Source organism: Dermacentor andersoni, chromosome 2 (genome assembly GCF_023375885.2).
Source record: "Dermacentor andersoni chromosome 2, qqDerAnde1_hic_scaffold, whole genome shotgun sequence".
NCBI lineage: Eukaryota > Metazoa > Arthropoda > Arachnida > Ixodida > Ixodidae > Dermacentor > Dermacentor andersoni.
This window is the reverse complement of record NC_092815.1, coordinates 47,054,876-47,082,677: the sequence shown is the minus strand read 5'-3', so window position 1 is coordinate 47,082,677 and position 27,802 is coordinate 47,054,876. Positions and strand designations below refer to the sequence as shown.

General features: G+C 41.9%; 1 protein-coding gene across 1 annotated transcript; it reads left to right on the top strand.

Moving 5' to 3' along the window:
* The first annotated feature begins 165 nt into the window (after nt 1-165).
* Nucleotides 166-27,297, top strand: Cdk5 (Cyclin-dependent kinase 5). The gene is made up of 11 exons (XM_050189804.3): nt 166-296; nt 574-662; nt 2,400-2,467; nt 10,727-10,844; nt 14,090-14,185; nt 16,433-16,507; nt 16,587-16,683; nt 19,901-19,970; nt 20,951-21,011; nt 23,023-23,103; nt 26,154-27,297. The coding sequence occupies exons 1-11, from the start codon at nt 260-262 to the stop codon at nt 26,250-26,252; spliced, it is 891 nt and encodes a 296-aa protein (XP_050045761.1). The 5' UTR covers nt 166-259; the 3' UTR covers nt 26,253-27,297.
* Nucleotides 27,298-27,802: the final 505 nt, after the last annotated feature.

Below are 27,802 nucleotides of genomic sequence, written 5' to 3'. Positions count from 1 at the left end.
CTGAAGCAATATGTACGTTACCGCCATCTTTTTCGTGTGGCAGTTATCAGAATTTAGCGACAGTAGCTGTAATTAGTATAAAGGCTTCTAATTATTTGTTTTCTTATAGAATAGAAAAAATTGTTCAACAGTCAGTCCCTTTTGTATGTCTACTTGGATTCGCAATTATGGCCGCTGCCGTATGATCGCGACTGGCGCTCAGCCGGCGTAAACAGTATCGGAGGAGCGGGTATTATGTCCCGTTATTTCTCGAGCTGCCATGCAAAAATATGAGAAACTCGAGAAGATAGGAGAAGGTACAGCATTTCCTTTAACTCATAATATTTCCCATACGTTCGGTAGAAAATCTCAGTTTCCTCTTTCACATGTTTTGCAACGCTTGCCTCAACTGTTCCAGAAATATTCCGCCACACTTTAACGTTTAGCGCGTTGTAATTCTTGTGATAACTGTAACTAGCATTCCGCGTGCGTATTCATATCCCATGGTACTTTGAGCGGCTGCACAAATTCTGTTCTTTATTGGCGACTACTGCTGCTGCGCTGTGTTGTGAAATATTGCGCTGTTCGTTTCAGGCACTTACGGGACTGTGTTCAAGGCAAAAAACAGAGAAACGCAAGAGATTGTTGCGTTAAAGCGTGTGAGGCTCGATGACGACGACGAGGTAGAGTGACAGTTTGTTGCCATATTTGTTTGTATTTTCTGCATCACGTTTGTGCGGCTAACCCACTACACAAGTCACCCGTGCAAACAAGTTCCTACTTTGCACAAGTGCAAGCTTAACTTCACAGTGATAAAAAAAGGGAGCGAGAACTAGCTAGTTTGCCGTCGCAAAAAGTGTTGACTATCTGGAAATGCTCGCAGTAGACAGACGACGGCTTGAGTTGTACTATACCTATTGAAATTCAACTCCTGCAGCCGACAAGAAATGTTTATTTATACAGTATGCCCTCATGGGGAAAGCGATTTCTGCGATTAGTCCAGAGTACCAAAGAATGTTTACTTTGCACAGGCTACTGCATGTCACCTTCAAAATCTTAGTGGCAGAGCTCCAAACACTTAAAAAATTGCTTTCTGATCCCTTTAAAATATAGCCTTTTGCAACAGGCTTGCATGCCGCCAATTGTATACTTATTAAAATAGAAAAAAGAGACTTCGTGTAAGCACATGTAACAAGTTTTAGAATATAGGGAGCTTTATTATCAATGGACTCAATTGCTTTTGAGTTTGTTACTTAAGTCATTCACAGGATGCCCGTCACTCGAAGGAGGCCTCACACTGGGCAGTGGATCACACAAAAGTGAAAGCACCCCTAACCAGAGGAGGTATTCTGTAAATGTCTACTCTCTCTAACTCTAGCGCAGATAAGTTAAACAGGAACATGTGTCAACTCGCTCAATTTACCCTGCTTCTAAGCCAGTTTCAATAACACATCAAGTTGGGTGACTTGGTTTCCATTTATGATGAATGTACTGAGTGCAAAAATGGATGCGGACAAGATATACAGAAGGCTGGACATGCACTTACTCACTTGCAAGTAGGCGCTCTTCCAGTCTTCTATCTCATCCTTGTCCTTTGATTCCCAGCTGCCGTACCCTTGTTTAATTGGTGGTGAAGTGCAAGAACACCTGTGACACAGTCATAAGCTTTATGATGATGAACATGAGAGCATGTGCCACATAGTACATGCAGAACACCATGGGGAGTGGCTAACTCACCTGTGTAGTTTTTGTAGGTTTGGCAAATGCACTCCCTTAATGTGCTTGCGCACTCTCTGCTGCAGCCTACTACCACGCCATAATGCTCACGAGACCACATGCTCCATTATTTCCAGATTCCGTATGGTAGTGACAGTAGTGATGCACGAGAACTATTAGGGAGTGCATCCACCAATCTTGTAAGCGGTGAGAGTGCACTAGCATTCACCAGAGCGCTCTGCACGTGCCATGTGGCTCGTGCTTCCTCATTCGCTGCCATAAATCCTGTGAGTGTACTTATATTTAGGTGGGAAATGAAAGAATCTGAGGTGATCAAAATTAGTCTGGAGCATCACAATACGGCATCCCTCATAGTCCCAGCGTTGCTATGGTACATTAAATCCCATGTATCATTCGATCAATTGTTGCTTGTGATGTTCGAGAGCAGCAGGTTGATGTGGTAGATATTTCATGATCCTTTATTTGATGGAAGTGAACAAAGCCACCAATTTTTTTGTTGTGAAAATTTCTCATAGACTGAAGTACGCAACTTTTGCTTTAGCTGATCTTTCGCTCATAGAGGTAGCAAGTACATCTATGGCATAAAAAGAGTACTCTCATGCATGGCAGTGGGGGGAAGGGGGATATTAAAAAGCCCTAATGTTGTGGTGAACTGGGTTTTGAATCTTAACTTATCATTGCAGGGGGTGCCAAGTTCTGCACTGCGAGAGATCTGTCTTCTTAAAGAACTAAAGCACAAAAATATTGTGAGGTGAGTTCCTGAATTCTGCTTAACCCCTTAAGGGACCATAATTTTTTTTGATGGTAATGAAATAGCTGCTTTTGTTTATGACCTCAAATGCTCCAAGTGTATGCTTAAAAGCACAAAGAATTCTGAAAACCTTGTATAGCAAAAAGTAATTGTTTATTTGCCCATCCATTTCACTCCTTGAAACTTTGTGGAAATGTCTGCTGCCGTGCGAACTACTGCATACAACCAGAAGCATGATAGCACTCAATACACACTACTTCGAGCTGCACTTCCCTCACACCACCCACACAAGATTCTGGTTTTCTTGTGAATGTTGTTCCTGTTGCCGTCCCATTTTAGGTAGCAAATGGCGCACCAGCATGTCCATGGATGGATATATGGATGGATGGATGTTATGAGCATCCCCTTTGGAATGGGCCGGTGGGTTGGGCCACCAAGCTCTTGCTATTATACTGCCTAATGTCCTACCTAGGTTAAAAAAGAAAAAAAAAAAACACTATGAACTCCTACAACCAAATTCTCAGACCCCCTATTGCGAACTTTGTTTTTTTATGCCTCCGTTTTTTGTCATTTCCATACTTCTCTTCCACCAATCTTCCAATCGCCTCTTACTAATCTCTATTGCAGACATGTTTACTTTCCCCCTGCTCTCGCTGAACCCAAGGGCTTGAAGGAGGCCATCATCATCATCATCATCAGCCTAGTTACGCCCACTGCAGGGCAAAGGCCTCTCCCATACTTCTCCAACTACCCCGGTCATGTACTAATTGTGGCCATGTTGTCCCTGCAAACGTCTTAATGTCATCTGCCCACCTAACTCTCTGCCGCCCCCTGCTACGCTTCCCTTCTCTTGGAATCCAGTCCGTAGCTCTTAGTGACCATCGGTTATCTTCCCTCCTCATTACATGTCCGGCCCATGCCCATTTCTTTCTCTTGATTTCAACTAAGATGTCGTTTACCCGCGTTTGTTGCCTCACCCAATCTGCTCTTTTCTTATCCCTTAACGTTACACCCATCATTCTTCTTTCCATAGCTCGTTGCGTCGTTCTCAATTTCAGCAGAACCCTTTTCGTAAGCCTCCAGGTTTCTGCCCCATATGTGAGTACTGGTAACACACAGCTGTTGTACACTTTCCTTTTGAGGGATAGTGGCAACCTACTGTTCATGATTTGAGAATGCCTGCCAAACGCACCCCAACCCATTCTTATTCTTCTGGTTATTTCAGTCTCATGATCCGGATCCGTGGTCACTACCTGCCCTAAGTAGATGTATTCCCTTACCACTTCCAGTGTTTCGCTACCTATCGTAAACTGCTGTTGTGGTGCCTAAATCAATCGCTGGGCAGATGTCTTCACATTCTAATAAAACATGTTCCATCGTTTCTCTAGCTTTACTGCAGCAAGCACATGCTTCTTCTTCCTTATTATATCTCGCTTTATAGGTGCGTGTTCTAAGGCATCCTGATCTCATTTCGAAAAGTAATGAGCTTCCCTTTGTGTTATCATAAATAGTTTCTTTCCTGATTTTGTTTTTTCCTCCTAAGTAGTTACTCATAAGGCAGGTTTCTTTTCCATTGCCGCCACCCATGAGATTATTTACGCCTCTCTTACTTTCCGCTTGACGTTCTTGGTTGCTGTGTTGCTCACCCTACAGGCCGCATACTTGCTGGTGAGCTTCCTTGTTCTTTTCCTCCACTGTTTTCTTCCTCCAATGTTTTTTCCTGTACAGATACCTCAACACTCTCCCTGCCCATTTACTTTCTTCTATGTTCTTCAGTCGGTCTTCATAATCAATTTTACTGCGAGCTTCCCTCACTCCAAAACTAGTCCAGCCCATATCACCCTGTACAGCTTCATTTGTAGTCTTCCCGTGAGCGCCCAGTGCGAGGCGTCCCTCTCACCTTTGGTTTCGATCGATTCCTGATTGTACCCCCGATTTCAAGCAAACAACCGCATTTCCAAAAGTAAGTCCTGGAACCATTGCACTTTCCACATACCCTGGAGCCCCTTGTACCTATTGTATCCCCATAGCGCTCTGTGCTTCATTATGGCTACATTTCTCTTCCCCTTTACTGTTATTGTTTTTTCCTGTGTTTCCACATATCTATTGCCTTCGTTTATCTATATACCAAGGTATTTATATTCTCTTACCTGAGGTATTTCCTGGCCCTGTATTGCCACTGTCCTTTCACTGTTTTCATTGAATACCTTAACACCTGATTTTCTAACACTAAATTTCAAACCTAAATTCTTTCCTTCCTTTCCACAAATATTAGCCAGATGTTGCAGATCACTTTGCTTGTTAGCTAGCAACATAATGTTGTCTGCATAAGATAAACCTGGAAGCTGCTGCTCTACTACTGTACTTGCCTATTTGTATGAGAGATTAAACCCAATATTACTTCCTTTTAGCGCCCTCCCCGTCCTCACCATGTACATCATAAACAGCAGTGGGGATAAAGGGCACCCCTGCCTCAATCCCTTGTTGATATAAGCTTTCCCCTCGCTCCTCATCCCTTCCCCTTTAACGAAAACGGTATTTTCTAGGTAAATCTCTCTCAAAAGCTATAGACAATCGTCACCTAAGCCTTCCCCTTCCAGAATATTCCACAAAGTGTTGCGGTCTACCTCGTCATACGCTCCTGTAATGTCTAAAAAGGCCACATATAACGGTCTGCTTTCTACTCTTGATATTTCAATAGACAGAGTAAGAACAAATAAGTTATCATCCAAACACCTACCTATTCTGAAGCCATTCTGAAGTTCTCTCAAAATGCCATTATTCTCTGCCCATGCTTGCAGCTTTAATTTGATTGCCTGGATTGCTAGCCTGTATACTACCGATGTAATGGTCAGTGGTCTATACGAGTGAATTCTATCTTTCTCTCCCTTATCTTTATAAATTAAATTAATTCTTCTTTGTCGCCAACTGTCTGGTATTCGTCTATATTTTAAAGTTTTTTCCACTTTTCGCCAAAGCTTCCTTACTTTTTTATCCTAGATCATTAATCAGCCTAACGGGAACCTTATTTGGCCCTGTGGCTGTGTGCTTAGGAATTTTCTCTTTGGCTTTCTTCCAGTTGAAATTTTTCAACACCAGCTCCTTTTTCATCTGGTTCTCTTTCATGCTCTTTTTTTCTTCAAATGCAACCTCATCATTGCCTTGGAAAGATTCGGCTGTTATTTTTCGGATGTAATTTAGTGCCGCTTCCCCTTCCAATTTGTTTCCATCTTCGTCTAGGATGTGTTGTATTGCTGTTGACTTCCTGCCTAATAATTTTATGTGGTTCCAAAATATTCTAGGTGCGGCCTTATTTTTCTCACGTATTTCTGACAACCAATGTTCACTTTCACCTTTTATCTTTGCTTGCACCAGTATTTGAACCATAGACTTTTTCTCCTGGTATATTTCCCATTTACTGGCTACTTCGCCCTGTGGCAACTGTGTTTTCTTTGCCTGCCTGTGCTCTTGGGATGCTTTCTGTCGCTCGATGATCGCTCCTCGTATCTCCCTGTTCCACTAGCTTTTCGGTTTCCTTTTTTCTTTCCAACGAACATGTTGTTTCTCTTTCTGTATTTCTGTTGTTATTACACTTAGAAGCTCACTGTATTCCCACTCTTTACTTGGCCATTTGCCAAGTTCTTCCTCGACTCCAGTGGCTATATTTGTTAGTCGTACAGCGTTCGAATTTGGATTGGCCTTTTTGCATTCCTTGCTCTCTTTCCAAACTACATATCCCATTTTCAAAATCATGGTCACTCCCTATGCTGCTATACCCTTCCTCATCAATGACCATTTCTCTCAACTTATCATGAATTCCTTCTGTCATCAGACAGTAATAAATAGTTGATTGCCGGTTTCCATGTTGAGATCATTAGCTGCCGTCTAGTGTGAAAAATCTTACTCAATAAAAGTGCAGACAATATAACAGCTACTGCAATCTGTGTTGTGGAAGGAAAACATGCTTTGACAACTTCTTTTCGTCATGAACCATTCAGAAAATAGCAAAATACCCATGACTAGGTGAGTTCATCATAAGGCAAAAAAGTGGCAATCGCATGTGACAAGCTAAAGGTGTTCATAGCCCTTAAGGGGTTAAAGGGTGTTACACACACTTGGACTATCGCAAGCTACGAGAGCAATGCTGTTGAGCTTGTGACATAGCCAACCAGTTGCTGGCCTCAAATCCAAGTGTAAGTGATACTAGGCAAGATGCTCTAGTAGCCTTCTGTTTCATTTCTTATTATTTTTGTTGTTTTTGGACTGGCATGCCTTGTCTGAGTTTTGCTGAAAGGTTAACTAAGACAGGAATTAACCAAGTACTGTCAAATCTCAATACAGTCTAGCCCGGTTATAACGAAGCCACTTATAGCGAAATAGTGGTTATAACGAAGGGATTTCAATTTCCCATTCCCATTTTTGCATTTTCAATACATTTTGGGTCCGGTTTTAACGAAGTAAATAAGAGCGCGTCTGCGTATATAACGAAGAGATTTACTACCAACCGAAAAATAGTCTTTCAATCAACACATTTTTGCGTCCTTGAGGCAATTTTTTCCGCGAGAGTAAGAGCAAAAATTGGAGGACGCTTAAGCTTCGCCTTCAAAAGTGGAACGCGACAGCGTTCACGTCGACCCGCCAAGGGGTGTAAGGCAATGCGCTACGGCGCAGCGATCACTTAAGAGGCGCCCCGCATCGGACTTTTCACCCACCAATCACGCGGTGAGCGTCGAGCAACGCAGCGTTCGGCGCGGCAACGAAACGTGCGCCTGAGCAAGCGGAACGAACCAAAGAACTCGGTGTCTCGGAGGGGGAAACGATGTACGCCAGCCAAACGTCGTGATCGGCACGGGCATAGAGATAGACAGATAGTGATCTAAAGAAAGGAAGGACGCTTGATTCTGCAACCCGTGAGGCAGCACGGCGGGGCGTCGTCAGGGAAGAGGAGTCCGGGCCGCGACGCGCCTCGCACCGGTCCCCGCACAGCCCCAATGCGCGCGTGGCGCGCCACCTGTCGGGGCAGCGCCGTACATTGAGAGGAGGGGTTCTTCTGTGTTTGCCGCAAGATGGCTCTGCGTGTGCGGAAGGCGCAGAAGAAATGAAGCGGAAACGCACTTCGCTACTCGTGTAACTGCCACTTCTGTAAGTTACATGGTCATAATTACCGATATACAGCGCAGTATAACTTTCTACGGCTCGTTTCTAAGGCAACACCGCATTCACTAGAGGCGCTTTTGTACCACTTTGAAGCATCGAACCCGTGACTGAGTGGTATCGTCTCCGTCTCGCACTCCGGAGAACCTGGTTCGATTCCCACCCAGCCCATCTTGCAAGTTGTTTTTTATTCTTGAAGTGCCTCCCGGGATTTATCGCTCACGGCCAACGCCACGGACGCCGACGACACCGGCTTTTCTGCGACACGAGCTCCTTAACGCTGTGGCGTTAAAATTTCGTGGCGCCGTCTGCTCTCCCGCAGAGTGAAAGGTTGCTTCCAAAAGGTTGCTCCCGAAGCAGCAGCGCGGAGGCGGCACCTGCTGGGGACGAAGCTACCGCGATTGACATTGCTGCAACCGCTGATGCTGCCGCCGCGATGGCCTGTTTGGAGCAGCTTTGGGATTCCGCTAGCAACTTGAACCTTGTGCCTGCGGGTCTAAGCCACATGGACTTTGTTTTCGCCGACGAAGACCTTGTTGCCACCGAGGACTTCACGACTTAAGTTGCCGGGAGTGTCATGGAAGAGACCTTGGCGGACAGCGCCTCTGACAGCGAATGTGACGGTGCTAGTTGTGCCCCTAACTAAGCCGGTCACCTCCGCAGCGGCCATCGCAGCTGTTGACACGCTACGGATGTACCTCGGGAGTCCGGAGTTCGACCAGATCTTTGGTTCGCAGTTGGATGGTATGGAAGCCGCAATCCTGAAGTCCGCACTCTCAAAACGTGTTCAGGGGACGCTGGACCACTTCTTTCAGCGGCAATAAATCGGTATGCCCATGTTTGCATTTTTTTTCATAGTCCACATATTACGAAATAGCGGATATAGTGAAGTGATTTCCGATTCCCGCCGACTTCGTTATAACCGGGCTAGACTGTATAACAAATCTCTTAGGACCAAAGTTGCTTGTTTCAGGATATTGTTATAGCATACCTGCCAACTTTTATTAATTTTTCATAACATGTTTGGTTGTGAGAGCTTGTTTACGAATGCAATGGCATCAATAATTTTATTACCTAGTTATTTGCATCCCATTTAGGGCAAAACTGCATACCAAAGAATAAAATACGGTCAAATTATTTTTTAGAGCTTGATAAAACCTCCTCGATTTTTCTGACCTACCCATGGCAGTGCCACCCACTTCAAAGAACTGACGTTAATGGCAATGAAAATTTCGGCCATCATTACATAAATTTTTGATAAGCTTCACAAATATTTCTGTTTATCTCTTGTGCAGACCATTCTAGCTGCAACTATAGAACAGAGTTCCTGTTGAAAGCCTTGTTCACAGCATTTCTGCAGAACAAACTCTGTAATTATTATTTTTTAAGTCAACATTTGAATAATAAGCCAATGGTTAATATATATTTCATAGAATTTCAGCAATTTTTAGCTTTGACCGTAGTATTCCTCATATCTTAAGGTTGGAAAGTCTGTTATAACGAGTACTTGCTCACTGGTGCTAAATTCAATTCAATTAAAGGAATCGCCAGTGTTTTCAAGCAGCAACTCCACGCAACAACTGCCCACATACCCAAGCTAGTCAAGAGCCCACAGCAGCTGTTGCTATAAAAAGTTGCTGTCGGGCATTTTATAGCTGCTTCAATAGGACCAGTCATCTCCACAAAACCTTACCTATAATATTTGATACTCAAAATTCTGGTCTTAGCATGGGAAAAATAATAAGCATAACTTTAAGAGACAAAAAGACAAACAAGGTAGCTGATTTTCTAGTAAAACATTAAGAGAAAGAAACAGAGTTGGGCAGGCCATGTAATGCATAGGTCAGATAACTGGTAGTCCATGAAATAATGTTACAGTGGGTGCCAAGGGGGAAAGCACAGTTGAAGACAGCAAAGAAATAGGTGGTGTGATGAAGTTAGGAACTTGGGAAACGCTCCAGTGTTTTTGACATGATGGAGCAAAGTATAAATTTTGGGGAGCTTGGCAAACCACTAATAAGTCATTACAGTAATAGTTATTCATAACTGAAATAACACCTTGGCATTTTTACAGTGAAGCTGTATGTAGCTACCCTCTGGTGGTGGTTGATGCCCATCCGTCTATGCATCGCGTTGACACGAAAAAGTGTTTTTCTCCAGTTTCTCGCAAATGCTCTGTAGCTCTCAACCTAATGTAGGTATCCTGGAAAAAAAAAATCGTACTGAAATTGGCCACTAGGACGACTCCATCATTACGCTAAGTTTCATTTACTTATCATAATTAGTTTACAGTGAAGTGTTACAGAATTCCCGTCTGTTGTCAATACATGGCTGTCTACGGAGAAAGTATGGTTACAGAAAATGGCTGTAACTCTTGTTTTATCAAAACTGCCTCGAAACAAATCATGCTGAAATTGGCTGCTAAGACAACTCTAACATTACACCGAGTTTCATTTACTTTTCATAATTACATAGTTCACAGTGAAGTTGTAAGTATTGTGGAATACCTGTCTGCCATGCCATACCTGTCCTTGCACATGTCACTACTTTATAAAAGAATAAGAATAAATCACTTCACTGGCAAAAAAAATTATTCGTTGTCTGTGTCCTTCAACAACAACAACATCAATAATAATAATAATAATAATAATAATAATAATGATGATGATGATGATGATGATGATGATAATAATAATAATAATAATAATGTACATAGATGTGTCAATTGAGGTAAAACAACACACTACATATTCGCTGCTCATCCTTCTTCATAGAGTGGAAGGGCTGATGAATTTTTAAATCTTTTTCTTTTTGTGTGTGTGTGTGTGTGCATGTACAAATTTACTTGCCATGTCCATAAATAAAGGTGGTCAAGTTCATTTTTCTCTTTTTCATTTCTTTTTTTAAATGTGTAATGGTGTATGGTTTTTCTGTATTTAAATGATTTCAGGTTTACTCACCCAAGAGATGCTGTCATATACTGGATGCTTTAGTTGCAGCACAGTATTAGAGCTTTAAGACGTGCTATGATTTAGCTGCGATATAAATATATGAATACAGTTAAACTCCTGATCCTGATGGCAAGTTGCAATGTCTTCTTTTCAGGTTACATGATGTTCTTCACAGTGAGAAAAAACTTACTCTTGTATTTGAGCACTGCGACCAAGACCTGAAGAAGTATTTTGACAGCCTCAATGGTGAAATTGACCTCGAAGTTGTTAAGGCAAGTACGCATTCTGAACAAGGAGCAGTCCAATTGAATCAGCAGTCATATCAAGAAAAAGAGTGTGCGTTTTTCCCTGAATTCAATCGCTCCTTACATTTTTCACATTTTGTTCATAGAGTTCTTGCATAAGAAAGCCTTTAGTGCTTGTCTAGATATGGACATTATTGCAAGCAGTGTGGCGTCATTAGGTGTATTTTAAAGCCAGTAGCTTTCTTTGGCTGTTTTGCCTGTTTTCTTGGCGGTGGTTGGCGGCCAGACGTTCACTGCCAATGCAAAGGCACTTGCTTTCGCACAACCTAATTGCGGGGCACATGAATTCATTGCCAAACTCCAACTAGCTCTTTCAGCCGCATATACTTTCGCGCAAAAGCATTGTGACGTCTTGAGGTTTAGATGCTGTGGTCGGTGGCAGTGCTGTATGGCGTTCCTCCGCTTCTCGGGCCGATGGTTGCTTAACATATTCATCAACAAAGTCTGCTGCGCGTCTCTTTTTGAGATGTGGTGTTTTGTTTTGCCAGCTCACCACAGCTTCACTTAAACCAACTCCTGCAGTGTTATAGGATCTGCACAATATCAAAACATGTGATTGGAGGAGTTTCTGTCGTCTCTGCATATTGTCTGCACATTGTCGTCGTCACACTGTCATGTTGTCTACCAAAACATGCCGATGATAATTCGTGCTACCATCATCTCGGTGCCAGCCGCGTACTTTATAAGTATTGCTAGTGTGTCCGTTTTATTTCTGCTGCACACATAAGCTATTTTCTTACTCTTGCAATCATCTTTGAGAGTCTCTGCAACAAATGCTTTTTCTAACGTGCTACTTCTGGTATGCACACAAAAGAAAAGGCTAATCATATTTTATGGTGGTTAAAACTGTGTTGTCGCTGTCACGAAACCCAATGTGATTTGCTTCACTGCAACTCACCAATGTCACACAAATGTTGTGCAGATATCCAGAAAATGGACATGCTCAGCAGTGTTAGGTAGACTTGCATGTGACATGCTCTGTTGTGCATGTTAGAATGTTATACTGTTGATGGTCCTTCCGGTGCCAACAGCATTGTACTATGTTGGGGGAGGTCTCTTGTCTGTAGTGTGCTCAATCCTTCAGCGATAGTAAAAACTAATACTAAACCATTGTTTATTGCTAAAATATTTTTCTCAAATGTTTATTTACACCGATTTAGAAGGGGAAGACCAATTATTAGCAGAGAAGAGAAGGCCAACATTCCTTTTTTTCCTTATTGCCAGGCTAAAGCTGGTGTTTCCTTGAAGTCAATGTGATGTTGAGAATTTCATAGTAATGCATAGTGCTTCTTTTGCCTCCCTGATTTTTTTTTTTTTTACTGAAAAAAGGTTTCCTAAAGCTTTCAGCTGAGTCTCAGCTTACTTTCATATGTGATATCATCATCAGCCTATTTTATGTCCTATGTAGAACAAAGGCCTCTGCAAGCAAGTGTCAATTACCTCTGTTTTGCACCAGCTGACACCATCCTATGCCTGCAAATTTCCTAACTTCACCACACCACCTATGCCACATTTCATACATAGCAGGCAACATTACGAAGGCTAGAGATACTACTCTCACTGCTCACATTTGCAACCAAAAAATATTGCCTTGCACATAAAAGAACGATGTGGATTTACATCATGTAATTTGAGGTACACTAGGTCTCATACTTCTATGTCACAAAATAAGACATATGTATTACACGATAGGCATTCCAGATCAGAACCTATTTACCTCCAAATGAACAGAGTGACATTTATGTGTGACTACTGGGCACAGCGCAGGGTTGTGTTCATGACCAAAACATACTATATCGCACACTGGAAGCACAAAAGTGCACAAATAATGCGAGATTTGACGTAACCTTATGTCAACAAGTTACAGTTGTAATATATGAAGTAGGTATTCCACAGAAAGGCATAGGGAAACTTGTGTAGTGAGACTAGTATTACCCAATACTTGATTAGCTTGCGCAACGTTGCCTGCTGTGTATGAAATTAAGTATAGGTCTTCGCTGTCCTCAATTACGCTTCTTTTCCCTTGGAACCTGTTCTGTAACTCTAATAGACCACTGGTTATCTGCCGTATGCGTCACATGTCCAGCCCAACTCAGTTTTTTCCTCCTAATGCAAACTAAAATAGTATTGGCTTCCCCATATTTATTCTCTCATCCACACTACTGTTTTCCTGTCTACACCTATCACACCTATCATTTTTACACCCAATGGTGTTGGGCTGCTGAGCAGGAGGTCGCGGGATCGAATCCCGGCCATGGCGGCCGCATTTCGATGGGGGCGAAATGCGAAAACACCCGTGTACTTAGATTAAGGTGCACGTTAAAGAACCCCAGGTGGTCGAAATTTCCGGAGTCCTCCACTACGGCATGCCTCATAATCAGAAAGTGGTTTTGGCACGTAAAACCCCATAATTTAATTTTTGATTTAATTTTTACACCTATCATTTTTCATTTCATCGCTCATTTCACGGTTCTTAATTTCTTCTCAAGTTTTGTTGTTATGTAATGTAATGTAATCTCACTTTGTTCATAAGCAGTCACTACTAGGAAACTGCTGTGTGAATGCAAAAAAAGGGAGAGCACACATAGAAGATACTACGTTCACATAATCTTTATGAGTCGTCTTGTGTGCTGTCCTTTTCTTCACATCTGCACAGTAATTCACTACCATAACCACGAACCAACCAGCCCCTCACAATGTTCCTTTCAAGCTTTAACTAGTGTGGAGCAGAGGCTGGCAAAATCTGTGACATCACAAGGAACTGAATGATGAAGTTTCTTCTAAAGTTATTCTTTTATTATTCTTGTCCTGTTCCTTCTTCTCTCTCTCTATATATATATCTATATATAAATGTGTGTGTACTTTTACACCATATATATATATATATATATATGGTGTAAAAGTATAACCTGTGTATGTTGGGTTGAAGTGAGACATAACTTGTGCTAGCCATGCTCGCAATCCAGTTTCTATTATTCATAAATTCGCCCATTCTGATAACTGCAGTGCTTTAGGCTTCAAATTGAACGGTCGTGTTTGGGTAGTGTTTGTCACTCATGAGTTGCTGTCATTTTGAAAACTTAAGCAGTGGCATGTATGAGGGATATCCATCTGTTTACATTTCTTTTGTTGTGGCCACTTGTCATGCTGTTGATGAGATTTTATTCTGGCAATGCACAATAATCAAACTAATGTGTGTTCTGTGTTTGCAGTCTTTTATGTTCCAGCTTCTTCGTGGCCTTGCATTCTGCCATAGCAATAATATCCTGCATAGAGACCTCAAGCCACAAAACCTTCTCATTAATAAGGTATTATATTTCACTTTTGCAACAATGACTTATGCATAAGTGGGCATGCCATAGCGCCATAATGGTTTTTCTTGCGTTCTAATTGATTTAGTCTTGTTATACACAATGCATCACTTACGTATTACTAATATTCTGAGTGAGCTAAGAGTATAAGTATTGTCCGTTGACTTTCATTCTCAGACAATAAAAAATAATGAACCTCACAACTTAAAGCTATCCTAAGACATATACCGTATTTTCGCGATTCTAAGCACCCCCCGATTCTAAGCACCCCCCTTTATTTTCGCAAAAAAATTACGAAAAAAGTTTGCATGCTAATCTAAGCAACCCCCTATTTGTTAGAAGAGCACGTAGCCAATGCCGCCAAGCGCGCTTGCTCACTCTGTCATTGAGCCGGAGCTGCCGGAGTCCCGAGGTAAAATGGCGTCCGCGGTGTGAGTACGCTGTACAGCTGGACTTGCGCCGTTGTTTGTTATTTCTCGCACCTGCCTCGCCTGATGTCACAGCGTAAAGAGGGAGGGGGGGGGTCATTCTAGATTTTTCGTATCTAAGCACCCCCCCTTACTTTGGGCATCGCAATCGTGAAAAAAAGGGGGTGCTTAGAAACGAGTAAATACGGTATAAAGTGTGGCAGGTAAACCTGCCTGATCGTGAGGTTATACAATAACATGTGAGCCAAATATCGCTCCTCTATTCGCAGCAGAAAAGCTGTGTCTTCGGTAAACAAATGCTCCTTTCCTACATCTGTTTCAATACTGTATCTATTGTTGCTTGACTTCTGTAGCCCTTGGGGCATCACATGGGTCGCTTCATGTGTGGTGCATCATGTCTGTAGTTTCAGAAAGAATAAACAGGTGTTGTTTATTCAACAACTTCCTTCATCATTACAAGGGGTTTGGTTGGAAGTGTGCAGAGCAGTAGAGGAAACAAAGCAAGCAAATGCAACAAGGCATGTGTGTATAATCAATAGTATCGGCTTGGTCAGTTGGTCACAGATAAAGGGATGAAAGTGTATTGCAATGGTGTGTCATGGGGCAGAGCATTGTGAATGTTGCCTTTCTCCTACAGAGATTATGCTAATAGAGACAACAGCTCATGGAATACAAGTGTGGAAAAAGCTAAATGTTGCCACAAATACTCCCTTTAGGTTTAGGCATTTACTTAGTGATTAATATTGCATGTGATTTCACTCAGCTATCAATGTTTAGTTTCAGCTCTTTCTCAAGGCACTCTCCAGGTGTCTGGTTGTTAATGCTCTGCGAATGTTATTGGTTCTAGCAAGGTGGGCCCATAGTTTGGCTTATACATATGCATATAACACATTATTTGATTGTGATGACCTACATTTGACCAAAATCGCACCCATAAATGTCGCCCATCATGTCACACATAAATAGGGGAGGGGGGGGGCATAGGCGACTGTTAGCTGTGGCATTTGATCTGACAATGGTTGACCTCACCCGCCGCTCTCGCCAAAGGCAATTTCAGTTTAGTGGCCACTAGCTGACCCAAATAATTAGTATTTTGCTTCACTATTCACGTGGTGCCAACTGTATGTGAAAATATTCTTGCTGTCTAGTTGTGCAGGTCAGAATTAAGGGGTCTTTTGCAGTTAGGGCACTCCTTGACATTTGGCAGCATGCCTGCATTTGAAAACATTTGCACCTATTTTTAACAACCTGTAGTCAACTAACTTTCTACTGATTCTACTTTCAGAGTAGTTAGAATAATGAGATAAGATGGCTTTGATGGTAGCCGAGCGTTAATTTTAAATATATTCACCGTTTAACACTCTTGGAAAACTCTTCTAGGAGGTGCTTTCTGACTAAATTTGTGCAAGCAATTTGTGCAAGCAAAATATCGGACACGTGTATTATTTAAGAAACGCAGATAAACATAGAGTGAAAGTGCGCAGTTCTCACAGTAATAGATGAAAACATGAAAGACCTGCCGTGGCGGCTTAGCGGCTATGGTGTTGCGCTGCAAAGCACGAGGCTGTGGGATCAAATCTCGGCCAGAGTGTCCGCATTTCATGTGGGCGAAATGCAAAAAATGCCTGTGTTCTGGGCATGAGGTGTGTGTGCAAGAACCCCAAGTGGTCAAAATTAATCGGGAGTGCCCTACTACAGCATGCCTCATAGTAAGATTTGTGTTTTGTCACATGAAACCCCAGGATCAATTTTTTTCTCTTTAAATGTGAAAGGCCATTTGTATTGGTCTGACGCTCTTGGCAACTTTTCCTTTCAGAATGGAGAACTAAAGTTAGCTGACTTTGGTCTAGCAAGGGCATTTGGAATTCCAGTTAGGTGCTACTCAGCTGAGGTAAGTATATTTTCACTTGCAGTAGTCGTTGAAAGGTACTTAAAGTAGTGAGCAGATAAATAGATTTTTCAACATCTAGGTGGTCACGCTTTGGTATCGGCCACCAGATGTTCTGTTTGGGGCCAAGCTCTACACAACGTCCATTGACATGTGGTCTGCTGGCTGCATTTTTGCAGGTTGGTGTGTTTCTTTCTCATTAGTATGTATTTGCTTATTTCTTAGCATTTGTGGTTGTTTGTTCATCATTGAAGCAATGTGGTTTCACACAGATGGTAGTGTAACTTGCAAAACAATGGAACACACTATTGCTTTAAGTGAATATTTCAAATATAGACTAGTGGCACATTGGACGAGAGTTTCATTATTGCATTTGTTCCACCTAAGAAGTCCCCAGAGAGAAATATGGAGATATTTTGCTGGGAAATCTTACCTCTATTGCACCTCAAAAGGTGGCTTCGCATAAATACTAAAGAGGACAATGCACTTCACTTCATTGGCCACCTAAACTTCCGTCCGAACAAGATCGTAGTTGCCGATACATAGTCTGAAATGGCGAAGTGTTAGTTTTTTGCTGTCAGTGGTTGGCCACTGGGGCGGACGTAACATCAGGCTTGCCACTTCACGGTATGGGTTCAGCGCTCTGTCAGTGCCACGGCTGTTGGCGACGGGAGGTGTATGTGCCGCATGGGCGTGCTCTGTGTGTGTGCCGGCCAGCTGTGAATGAGAACTTCAGTACAACTTGCAAATGATTATTTTACAATGAAATGAATTGGCAGTAACAATGTGTCATTATGCATTGGTCTGCGGCTGCTAAAGCAGCATCTACCTAATACCTCATCCCCACCCCCTTCCCCCCGTGCTTTGCACTGGCTCGTTTTGCCCCCTTGGCAGGGAACCTCTGTGTCAGGCCTGGTGATGAAGCATAGGTAAAGAACAATTATTGCAGAAGTCAATTCCAAAGTATTTATGCCCTGTCATGTAGTGCAGCTCAACTAGGGACAAACGGAGCAAAGCATGTTCTCCTCCGTGGTGCGCTAGTAATTAGGGAAATGCACATTCTAAGAAGTGAAAGTTTCCAGATGAATCTCTCGCAACTCACGTGTGCGCATGATGCTCGGTCAAATACGAAAAAGAAGGGGTCTCCAGCACATTGGCAAGAAAGGAGGCTGCTATGATATTGGGTACGAACTGACATCTGTATACAAAGTTTAAAGGCAAATTGCAACAAAATTTTTGACTGCATAAAAAGTGTAGTTTCAGGTAGTGTAGATACAGAGGAGGTTCCATGCAAAATTTGACATTTGAAATAACATGCAGCAGAAGTGCCCGGAGAAGCTAGAAAAAATAGATGTTTTTGATACCAAAACTGAGAAAAAAGAAAGCTGCTATTACCGCTTGCCGAGAGTGACACATGACCTAGGATGCATGGCTCCTCGGTGTCACCTCCACAATAAGGCTGCACCTGCAACTACCCATGGCACACTGAAACATCTCGAAAGCGATGTACTGGGACTTGGGTTATGGCGCCAACCACCAGGTGCAAGTGTCATCCGCTTAGGTTCTGTTCAGAGGCTGCTAAGAAGGAAACTATATAATTGTCAGCCCTGAGGCTTTGCCAAGGTTGCTTCAGTGGTACACTGTACTATTCATTTATAACAAAGTTAGCCAGAGTGAAACTTTGTTTGTTGCAGTTGGCTTCTAGAAGTTCAGATAGGACATGCCAAGGGAAACCATACAGCACTGATATGTATCTGCTCTCAGATTATTCTTATGCCTTGGTTTTCCCACATCATGTCACCTGAAGTTTTCTTTTTTTCTTTTTTTCCTTCGTGTGGTGGGCATCATAAAATTTTTTTCAAGGTTGGCGCCTGTATTGCTTTGTGAGCATCGGTGCACCCAAATGTAACATCACAAGTTCTTATACAATGTAATGATCACGTAGCTGCTCTCAACATTGCCTAGCATCTCAGTTTGAACCTTGTAGCATGATATACATGCCAACCTTTATAATTTTATCGTGAAATGGCTCATTTCCAGAGCTTGTTTACAGTATATTGATGCAAATAATTTTATGATTTTTCATTTGCACCTAGTTTAGACCAAAGCTTTTTCTTAAAGAATGCAGGTACTGTTGCTGACGAATTCTTTACAGCGTAAGTTTTCTAACTAAGCAGCAATACTGCCTCATAGAACCAACATATTACAGCAACCAAAATGTCAGCTGCCTACATGAACATTTCATGAATAAACTTTATAAGTGTTTCTATTTGTAGTCCACATCATTATTGCTGCCACTATAGAGTAGAGGCCGTGTTTACAGCGTTCATATAAAACAAAGTCTGCAAATCTTTAACAAGCAGTCAACAACTTGCATAATAATTAGTAGCATTTTTCATCATATTTTAGTATTTCTTGCCTTCAACTGCAGTATTTCCCAAATTATAATGTTGGCAGATGGGCATACAGCTTGTGGTAGCAGAATACTTCTGACATGCTTCTGTGGCACATCAGAAGCAATGCACTGACATATACTGATCTGTTTGGTAAGGAATGTTCACCACTTTCTGTACTCAAGCTTGCTTATTTCTAAGTACCACATGCATTTATGTTGTGGTAGAAGCCTGCCACGTTTTAAAGATAAATTCCATTTGGCATGATCCTAAATGCTGTTTAATACAAACTGATCTAAACTTTTTGTCTGGCTTTTGCCCTTTTCATGGTAGTATTTGAAACTGCTTGATTCTGAAAAGAGGATTAGTTAAAGCAAACCTGATACATATAAGGACTACTGATCACATATTGCGATTATGCCTGAGATTTCTTATAGCTCTATTTAATACTGTCTCAAAGCGCCCATCACCGGATTTGGGCATTGCAAAACAATTGTAGCGCGTAGATAGCACATTGATGATCATGTCTGCAAAAAGTTCCACCAACTTACAGCATGAAAGCAGCTGAAAATTCAAACAAAAGTTTACACGCTATTCTCCTCAAAGGAAGCGCTCCAGCTACGAAAGAGATGGCGCCATGCGCAAGGCACTTCTGCATTGCAGAAGTGCCTCGCGCCAGCCAGTTGCAGCCAGTAGCAGCCAATAGCCCATCGATAGCCAGCCAGCTACAGCATGAACAACTTGGGAATTCCTGTGAAATGCAAAGTATGTAGAACCAAATGCACTATGCAGCCAGTGCTACTACAAACTCCATTAAAAAATTCTTACAAAAGAATGCTTTCTGCATGACCCTTTACATCTAGTGTATTACCAAAATTTCTGACTGAGCCTAGTGAAGGATCCTTTAATGGTGTATAACCTTGCAGCAAGCTTGGACTGCATACTCTCCCATATAGTGAAAAAGGTTTTCATTCATTACACAACTCTCTCTTTCTCTTTTCAGAGCTTGCGAATGCAGGAAGGCCACTTTTCCCTGGGAGTGACGTTGATGATCAACTAAAACGGATATTCAAATATCCTTCAAGGTTACTAGATTAACAAAACATGTTGCAGGGCTAGCGGGTGATGCATTATTTTTCTTTCTTACAAAAGTAGTCCAGCACTACTTTTTAAGACGAGTACACAGGAAGACTTTGCAGGATGCGGTGCTGCCTGCCAAGTCTTTTTGTGCCCTCATCTTAAAAAGTAGCGCTGGATTCCTTTCACAAGAAAGAAAAATAAGGTTACTAGAGCAGTTTCATGTTATGTTACCAGAGTGTGCAGCTGTATTTATAAAAAATTCTGCTTGCACAGTTCAGTTGTTATTGTTGTTGTTGTTTCATTCATGTGTACTTTCAGTACTGTGTGGCATGGTAGTATACTTGCTCATGATATGTCCAAAGTGCTCGTTACCGAATGCTAGACTGTCTTGGTCGTAGTGCTCTATAAAAACACAGTGATCATTATCATCCTAGTCACATCTACTATACCGCCAGACAAGGATTCTCCCAAAGATCTAAAGTTATCTATCCTACTTCAACCGAACCCACCGAGTGCAATACATAACTCCAAATGATTTGCTGGCACTCTCAGCCATATTTTCTTTACAAAGGCATGTTGTCTACCTTCGTAAAAGGTCTACAAAAGCAGTACACCTTCAATCTTTTATTTTGTTTATTTAATTGAAATGTCTGTCTCCCTGCCTACTCTTCTGTTTAATTGTGCACGGCCTCAAATGCTGTCCTGGCTGGTTCTTTATTGTGAGTCATTCTCTTGGCATGAGCTTTTGCATGCATTGCTATGAACTTGTTTAAATGTTCTGTGACAGTGTAATGTGACACGTAACGGAACAAACAAATCAGTCTGGAAGAAAATGCTTGGTCACTGCACTTAGGAGAACTTCTATATACAGCATGTATAAAATCTGCTTCTGGTTTTGATGCATTTATGATGTAAATAAATTATGTTTAACATTATAGTTAAATCAAGTAGTAGCCTCCTTGACAAGTTATACGCTCTTGGGAACACCGACTGAAGATACGTGGCCAGGGATGACACAGCTACCAGATTACAAGGTAAAAAAAAAAAAACACACACACACACACATTTCTATTGTCTAGATTTTCTTAGTGTGACTCTTCAGTTTTTTCCATCTCAGTCATCAGTAACCAAATGAGCACAGAATGTTAATCTTAAACCGTTCTCTGTTAGCCTGGTGGCATCAGCTACGACTCTTCTTGTTTCCGTCTGGGATGTTGCTTTCTGTGTTCGAAAGGAAGGCCATCTGCACTTTTAGTGAGCCTGTGTAGGTTATGTGATTATAACATTCTGATGTAAATACATATACTAATTGTCATCACAGGAACATCATACACAAAATAAAGCACATGGAAAGAACATGACCTATGGCACAGCACTTTGCCGTGTCTTTTCATTTCCTGTGTTTTGTGCACTTTTTGTGTTAACACATAGCACATTGCCTGTCTGAGCAACCTTGTTCATGCTCTGTATGTTCAGAAAAGCTTTCCTCCCTAAATTTGCAGGGTTTGTACACATCCTTGAAACCCTTGAAAACCCTTGAAATTGGAAAGAAGGACTCAAGGGCTCTTAAAACTCCATCAAAATAAATGTGCTGTGTGAATTCCTTGAAAACTGAGGTTCGGGGGTGAATTTCAGGGATATGTAAGGACACACGTCATCATCATATATGATGTGACATACACACAGTTTTGTTCCCATTGATGTCATAGTGTGGATTAGGTGCCACCTTCCCCGTAGGAATGATGGAGACCAGGCAATGATGGTGAAAGCAGGAGAGACAAAAGTTGTGTAGTATTTACAATGTATTTACGTGGTAGTGTGTGGAATCTCGAAGGTGCTCTCGAGCTAGTCTCCGAGCCAGGTCTAGCAATGGACCTTCTGGCCTTAAAAATGTCCGTGCGGTGGGTTCATCTGTGAATAACCAATCATCCATTGAGGAGACCCCCACTGAAGCATGCCTCATAATCGTACCAAGGGTTTTGGCATGTAAAACCCCAAAATTTATTATTCTTATTTTTTAACGTTTGTGACCCCAGCTTGTGATGAAGTTGTATTACAAAGCATTAGCACTTAGGACGCACACCTGTCTCCAGAATAATAAAGTGGCCGGGTGTACAGAGTTCGGACCTGTTAATAGCAACATGCAAGCACGTGGCTAACAGTATAGTGCAATCGGTATGCTGGGCACACTCTGTATCCTATCAGAACTAATGGTGAAGGTACAAGCATGTGCCACAAAATTCCCGTACCCTTTGTTGGGTGCATTGATACTATGCAACACATAAATATCACCGTTAGCCAAACCAGTTTGCTTTCATCAAGCAGGCACATACTTATGATTCAGCAATTTTGAGTTGCCTGTGCTGTTGAGCATCTGTACGCTCCTATGGCACGCAACAGCCGCTATTCATATCCTTTCTATGACAGACATTACCCAAAAGTGGGGGCCAGATTTCATTGGCATGCATTTATAGTCTCGCCATTAGGGTGATGCAGCTTTGAAGGTTGCCATGTATATTTCGACTGCATCTTGCCAGTCTAGTTAGTTGCTTACTATATTGCATTCTAGTGAAACCAATGACTCAGCCTAACAGGCTTTGGGAACTTCTTTTTTTAACCCGAACTACCTTCCTTTTTTTTTTTTTTTTTTTTTCTAGTGAGCATAGCTTTTCCTGCCATTTCACATTGTCCCACTTCAGAATAAAATTCTCTGTACGTCATATAAGAAAGTACCTTGAAGCTCGTGGCACTCCTCTGACATGCTGGTGCTGAAGTCTCATGGCAAATTTCAACTAATAACAGTTTGGCCTGCATGTTCTTCAGCAGTCACCAGCCTCTTTCCACCAAATAAATGAAGATAGATTTCTGAATAGCAACTTGACCAGTCTAAACTGATTTACTTTTGCTCTTAATCATCTCTTAAAATGTAGTGATTATTACTAACATTACTCTCCTTGTACAACATGGCGGATAACCTTCAATTGCTTTTTTTTTTTTGCCACTCTCTTGCTCATTACTTGCTCTTTCCACCATTCTCTCCGGCAGTCGTTCCCGCTGTACCACCCAACAACCAGCTTTGCGCAAGTGGTCCCGAAGTTGAGCTGTAGAGGGCGAGACCTACTGCAGGTTCGTGTTAAGCATGTTGAGTGAAGTCAGCTATTGCACTACTTGCTATCCAAGCAGCTTGAAAAGGGCAGTGCATTTGTATTGCCCACTCTCTTTATGTTGTGCCTTATTATGTTGTTATGTTTGTTTATTACATTTATGTTTATTACGTTGTGTTTTAGTATGTTGTATGCTAGATTACACACTCATTGTATGAACATTAGGTGTGTTGATCATGCTTTTGTTTATGAGTGTGTTGATATTGTTTGAAATTTTACTCTTTCAGAGGTGGCTTAGTGGAGTGCCTATGAGAGCCAATAATCTAATATCTGTGTATTCACTGCCGACTTGCCTACTTTTGCAGATTTGTATAGTTCCTGCCGGCCAATTCCCTCCGCGGTGGCTTAGCAGCTATGATGTTGCACTGCTAAGCTTGTGGTATTACTAGTGAGCATAGCTTTTCCTACCGTTTCACATTGTCCCACTTAAGATTAAAATTATCAGCACAGGCTCACAGCTGTCGCTGTTAAGCTTTTGGTAGCAGAAGAAAGAAAGAAAACATTGATTCAATGCCTGGGAGAGACAGAATAAGCATCATTATTGAGCACCCGGTGCAATGTCTTTTGGCTCCAGGACAGCCCTGGTGGCATGGATCATCAACATAATTTGGAACACGAACGGATAAAAGTTGATCAGATTGGCTGTTATGCATAAATGCATGGTAAGGTGATTTATAGCTGCCCTATAGCCGCTTTCTACACATTATTTTGTCCCAAATGTGCATTTTTGAGTTTGGTTTAAGTCACTGTTGCAAATGCAGACAATCCTGGAAATGCAAGGATACTAGCTAGCTCTTCTAAATTTTTTCATGTTTGAATTTATGCTGGTAGCACATCAATCTCCATCGCACATAGGTGTTGCAATCCATAATGCTATTCTGTCTTGCCAGCAGTGTGAGTCTGAACTTAATGCCCTGGAAATTATGACTGGAGCTTGACACACAGGGAAGTTAGTTATCTAAATGTCAACCTTTCCTAATTATGAAAAATCTTCCCTTGCAAGGTGTAGAATTAAGTTTTTTGAGATACAGCTCTTGAATGCATACAGTTGCATTGTTTTTACATTTTTGCAATTACTCTATTATTGTTGTTCATAGCTAGTGCTGAAAAAGCAGGTTGTTTAGTATATTGTTTGATAATGGCCTTTTATTGATGACTTGTGGCAGTAAGGAAACTTTTAGACCATGCCAATTGTATTAATTTCACTGCCATCAGAATTTGTCAAGAAATGTGTACATTTCTTTTTTCTACTGTTGCTTCTGCTGTGGTTGCAACATATCAACAGTGGCCATTTCACTACAAGGTGCTATGGATGCTAATTTTTTCTGCTAAATATAGTACCATGTAGGATATTCTTTTGTGCCATGCTGGTCATCATGAACAGTCATTGTTGTACGTCAACATGAGCGTGGTTTCTTATCCCAAAACTAGCCGCTCAAGTGGTGCAGCATGGATAGCTAGATTTACTTTCATCAACACAACTTGATGCCACTCTTGCAAACCGTTTCTCTTTTCATAATTTTGTGCAGCTGTGTTGTGCTGCTGAATGTGTGCGAAGAATGACAGGCTGCTCCTGTCATTGAAAATGTAATGTTGTAGACAATGTTATAAAAAAAACACATAGGCTGACCATAAATCATAACATAATTGCTGTTCAAAAGTTGTGTGGTCATTTACTTATTTAATCTTGCTCTCTTGGGATCGGCTTCAAGTTCTTCAACGCCCCTTCATCGCCATCTGGCAACACTTTGGACTCATGGAGGCCAATTTAAGAATGCATAGGTTTATTAGGAAAAAGTAGGATAGAATGTCTGTAGTAGCGGCCGATTCGTATCGGCTCGCTCGCTTTTCCCTTTTCATCTCTACACACTCTTCTAAATACCCTTTCGATTTGGGATGGTTCCCTTATTTTAGCTCTCCTCATTCAAATTCTACCAATCATTTCTTATACATGCCATGTCTTCTCAAAGTAGGCGGGACAATCAACAATCCACACTCTGATCCCCCCTTTTTTCACTCCGGTTTTTGTGACACACAGCCCAACACTTAAAGGAATGCCACATGACCCTCTTACCTGAAGTTCAAGCACTTCGGTGCAGCTGGCCCTGTGCAATGGTGTGCCCTGCAAACACATAAATCGCCCCACCATCTACTAACCTCAGACCTGCCGCAGAATCTTACCCCGACGCGACGATGCAGTCAGATCTCCCATTACATACATACGGGAATGCTGCCACCCCCAGCAGTACCTGTGTATGTGTGTTAGCCCACAAGAACATGCCCATAAGCCAGTGAGTGATATGCATCTAGTGAGGCACCTGCATGGCCTCCTGTTGCATACGCTTGTCCATAAAGTGTCCGTATATCTTGGACACCGCAGTGGAAGTATCTCCAGAGTCCCTGTCTCGAAGAGCAGTGTATTTCTAAGAACTCAAATGATGTGCCCTTGGCTGCAAAAAAATAAACAACCTGCACGACTGTTGTGTGTGGCCCCTGGGTCCTAATGCGCTTGCGTTCTCCGCTTGCAAAGCTGATTATGTCAGCAACTTAACTGATACACATGTTGCAAATATGTCACACACAAGTCGCACGCCAAGCGTTGCAGCAGGAGAGAGAAGATGTTGTGCTTCAGGGATATGTCTTATCTATGCTACCAAAACTGGGGTAGCTAGGGAATGCCAGCTCCAAGAAAAGCAATGGGCAATGAGTCGCACAAAAATAAAACAGCTAAAGAGAGGGACACCAGAATAACGTCTTCTTGGGCGAGTTGGTGTTTGCTTAACGTGATCTTAGCAGCGCAAGAACTCAAAAATGAAATGCATTCATTTTTCTAGTTTTCGCGCTACTAAGATCATGTAAAGAGGGACTCCACGGTGAATAAAGTGTGTGTGTGCACCTTGCTGTATGAAATGCCCATGCAATAACTTAGACAATCATCATAGATGGGTTCTGCTTGAATTCTTGTCTTTTTACATGTGTCTTATGGCTACATTGTGTTCCCTCAATTTCCAGAAACTTCTAGTCTGCAATCCAGCCGTGCGGCTCTCGGCAGAAGAGGCCATGCAGCACCCTTACTTCAGTGACCTCCCAACCTCCATTAGGAACGGCTGATCATCTAGGCATCAGTGCATCGTGGTAACCGGTCCTAAGGCACTGTCTGCTACCGTTTCACTTCATTTGTTTCATTTGAATTCAGTAATGTATATACAGTCAACATTACAGCTATCATTTCAGTGTTACTATGTTATCATTTCTTGTCTTTGTCTTTTCTCAATGGAAGTTGAGTATTGGAATGGTCGTAGTGGAATCGATTAATTCAACAAGTACGTACCTGATCAATGATAGGAATTTGATCGAACAATCAACCTCGGGCAACTCGAAATTAAATGCACTAAGCCTTGTGGGGATATTCCTTCCCGTGCCTAATCCACTTAAAATTAATTTAGTGAAGCTACGCTGTGATTGTGATTTCCTTATAAGTGTGTTGCGGTAGTGCTGTTGGGGATGTACATTTACAAACTGTGAGTGCAATTCTTTTGTCTTTAAATCAGTAGCTGAGCATTGTGAAGTGCACTCTGGTATTTGCACACACTGCTGAGACGGTGCCTGTCAATTCCAGGCTGCGTGCCGAGAGTGGGATAAAGCTTTTGACGACACCGACAGTCGGGAAACTTTGGTCCTTGATGGTACAAACATTGTATCTCAGGTTGATGCTGTTTGTCCAACTAAAATTTTGTGAACGTTAAGGCATGCTTTATAAAAATGCTGCAGTCTTTTGGTTGCTGTGTGTTGCTATCTTCTAGAACAGTTTGCACATATGCGAACCATTCTACGTAGCTTTAATGTCGGATAACTCGCCAGATTAGGCTGCACAAGCTCTTATTAACAATGTGTTTGAATACATGAGGCTGTATTGTTACGAACCACTTGCATTAGTGCACTTGCATGATATGGTAAAATGTGTCATGCAGTATTTTTATGTTCAGCTGTTCGGCAAAGAAGCAAAAGGTGTGTTGCTCGTGGCTAGGAAGACCAAGACAATGTAGGCACGAAAGTAGCGCGAGGTGCTTTTTATTCAGGAAGAGTGGTTTTTCTATGTTCCCATATGCCTGCGATACTGACAAGGAAAATAAAAGTGACTTTTGACAGCCACAAATGGTTTGATGTTCACGTCTTGATGAGTTGCTATGTTGTTTGACTATCAAACATAACATGGCTGTGCGTTTTGGAGAAATGCTCAGAAAGATCACCTTCATTGGAATTATGTATTCTTCTTTGTTGCTGACTTCCCATCGTGTGGCACCTGATACATGGTGTCAGAAGTGGTCGCGTCGCTTCGCCACGCGCACACATGAATCGACCCCAGACAGCAAGCAGCAACTGAGGAATACAATAAATCAATCAATCAATCAATCAAATCTTTATTTCCAACGACAGTTGGGGGTCCCTTAGGCAAAAAGCAGTAGTAACACCACTTGAAAATACCTAAAGGCCCACGTACATGACAGCGGTATTACGATTCATACGTTCAAAAACAAATTTACAGTAATCAAGTAAAAAATGCAGTTCAAAAATAATAAGAGGTTGTGCAAATACAACAACGGAACAATAGAACAAATAAAGTCAATATATAAGTACACTCCAGAACAGTTGTACATTAT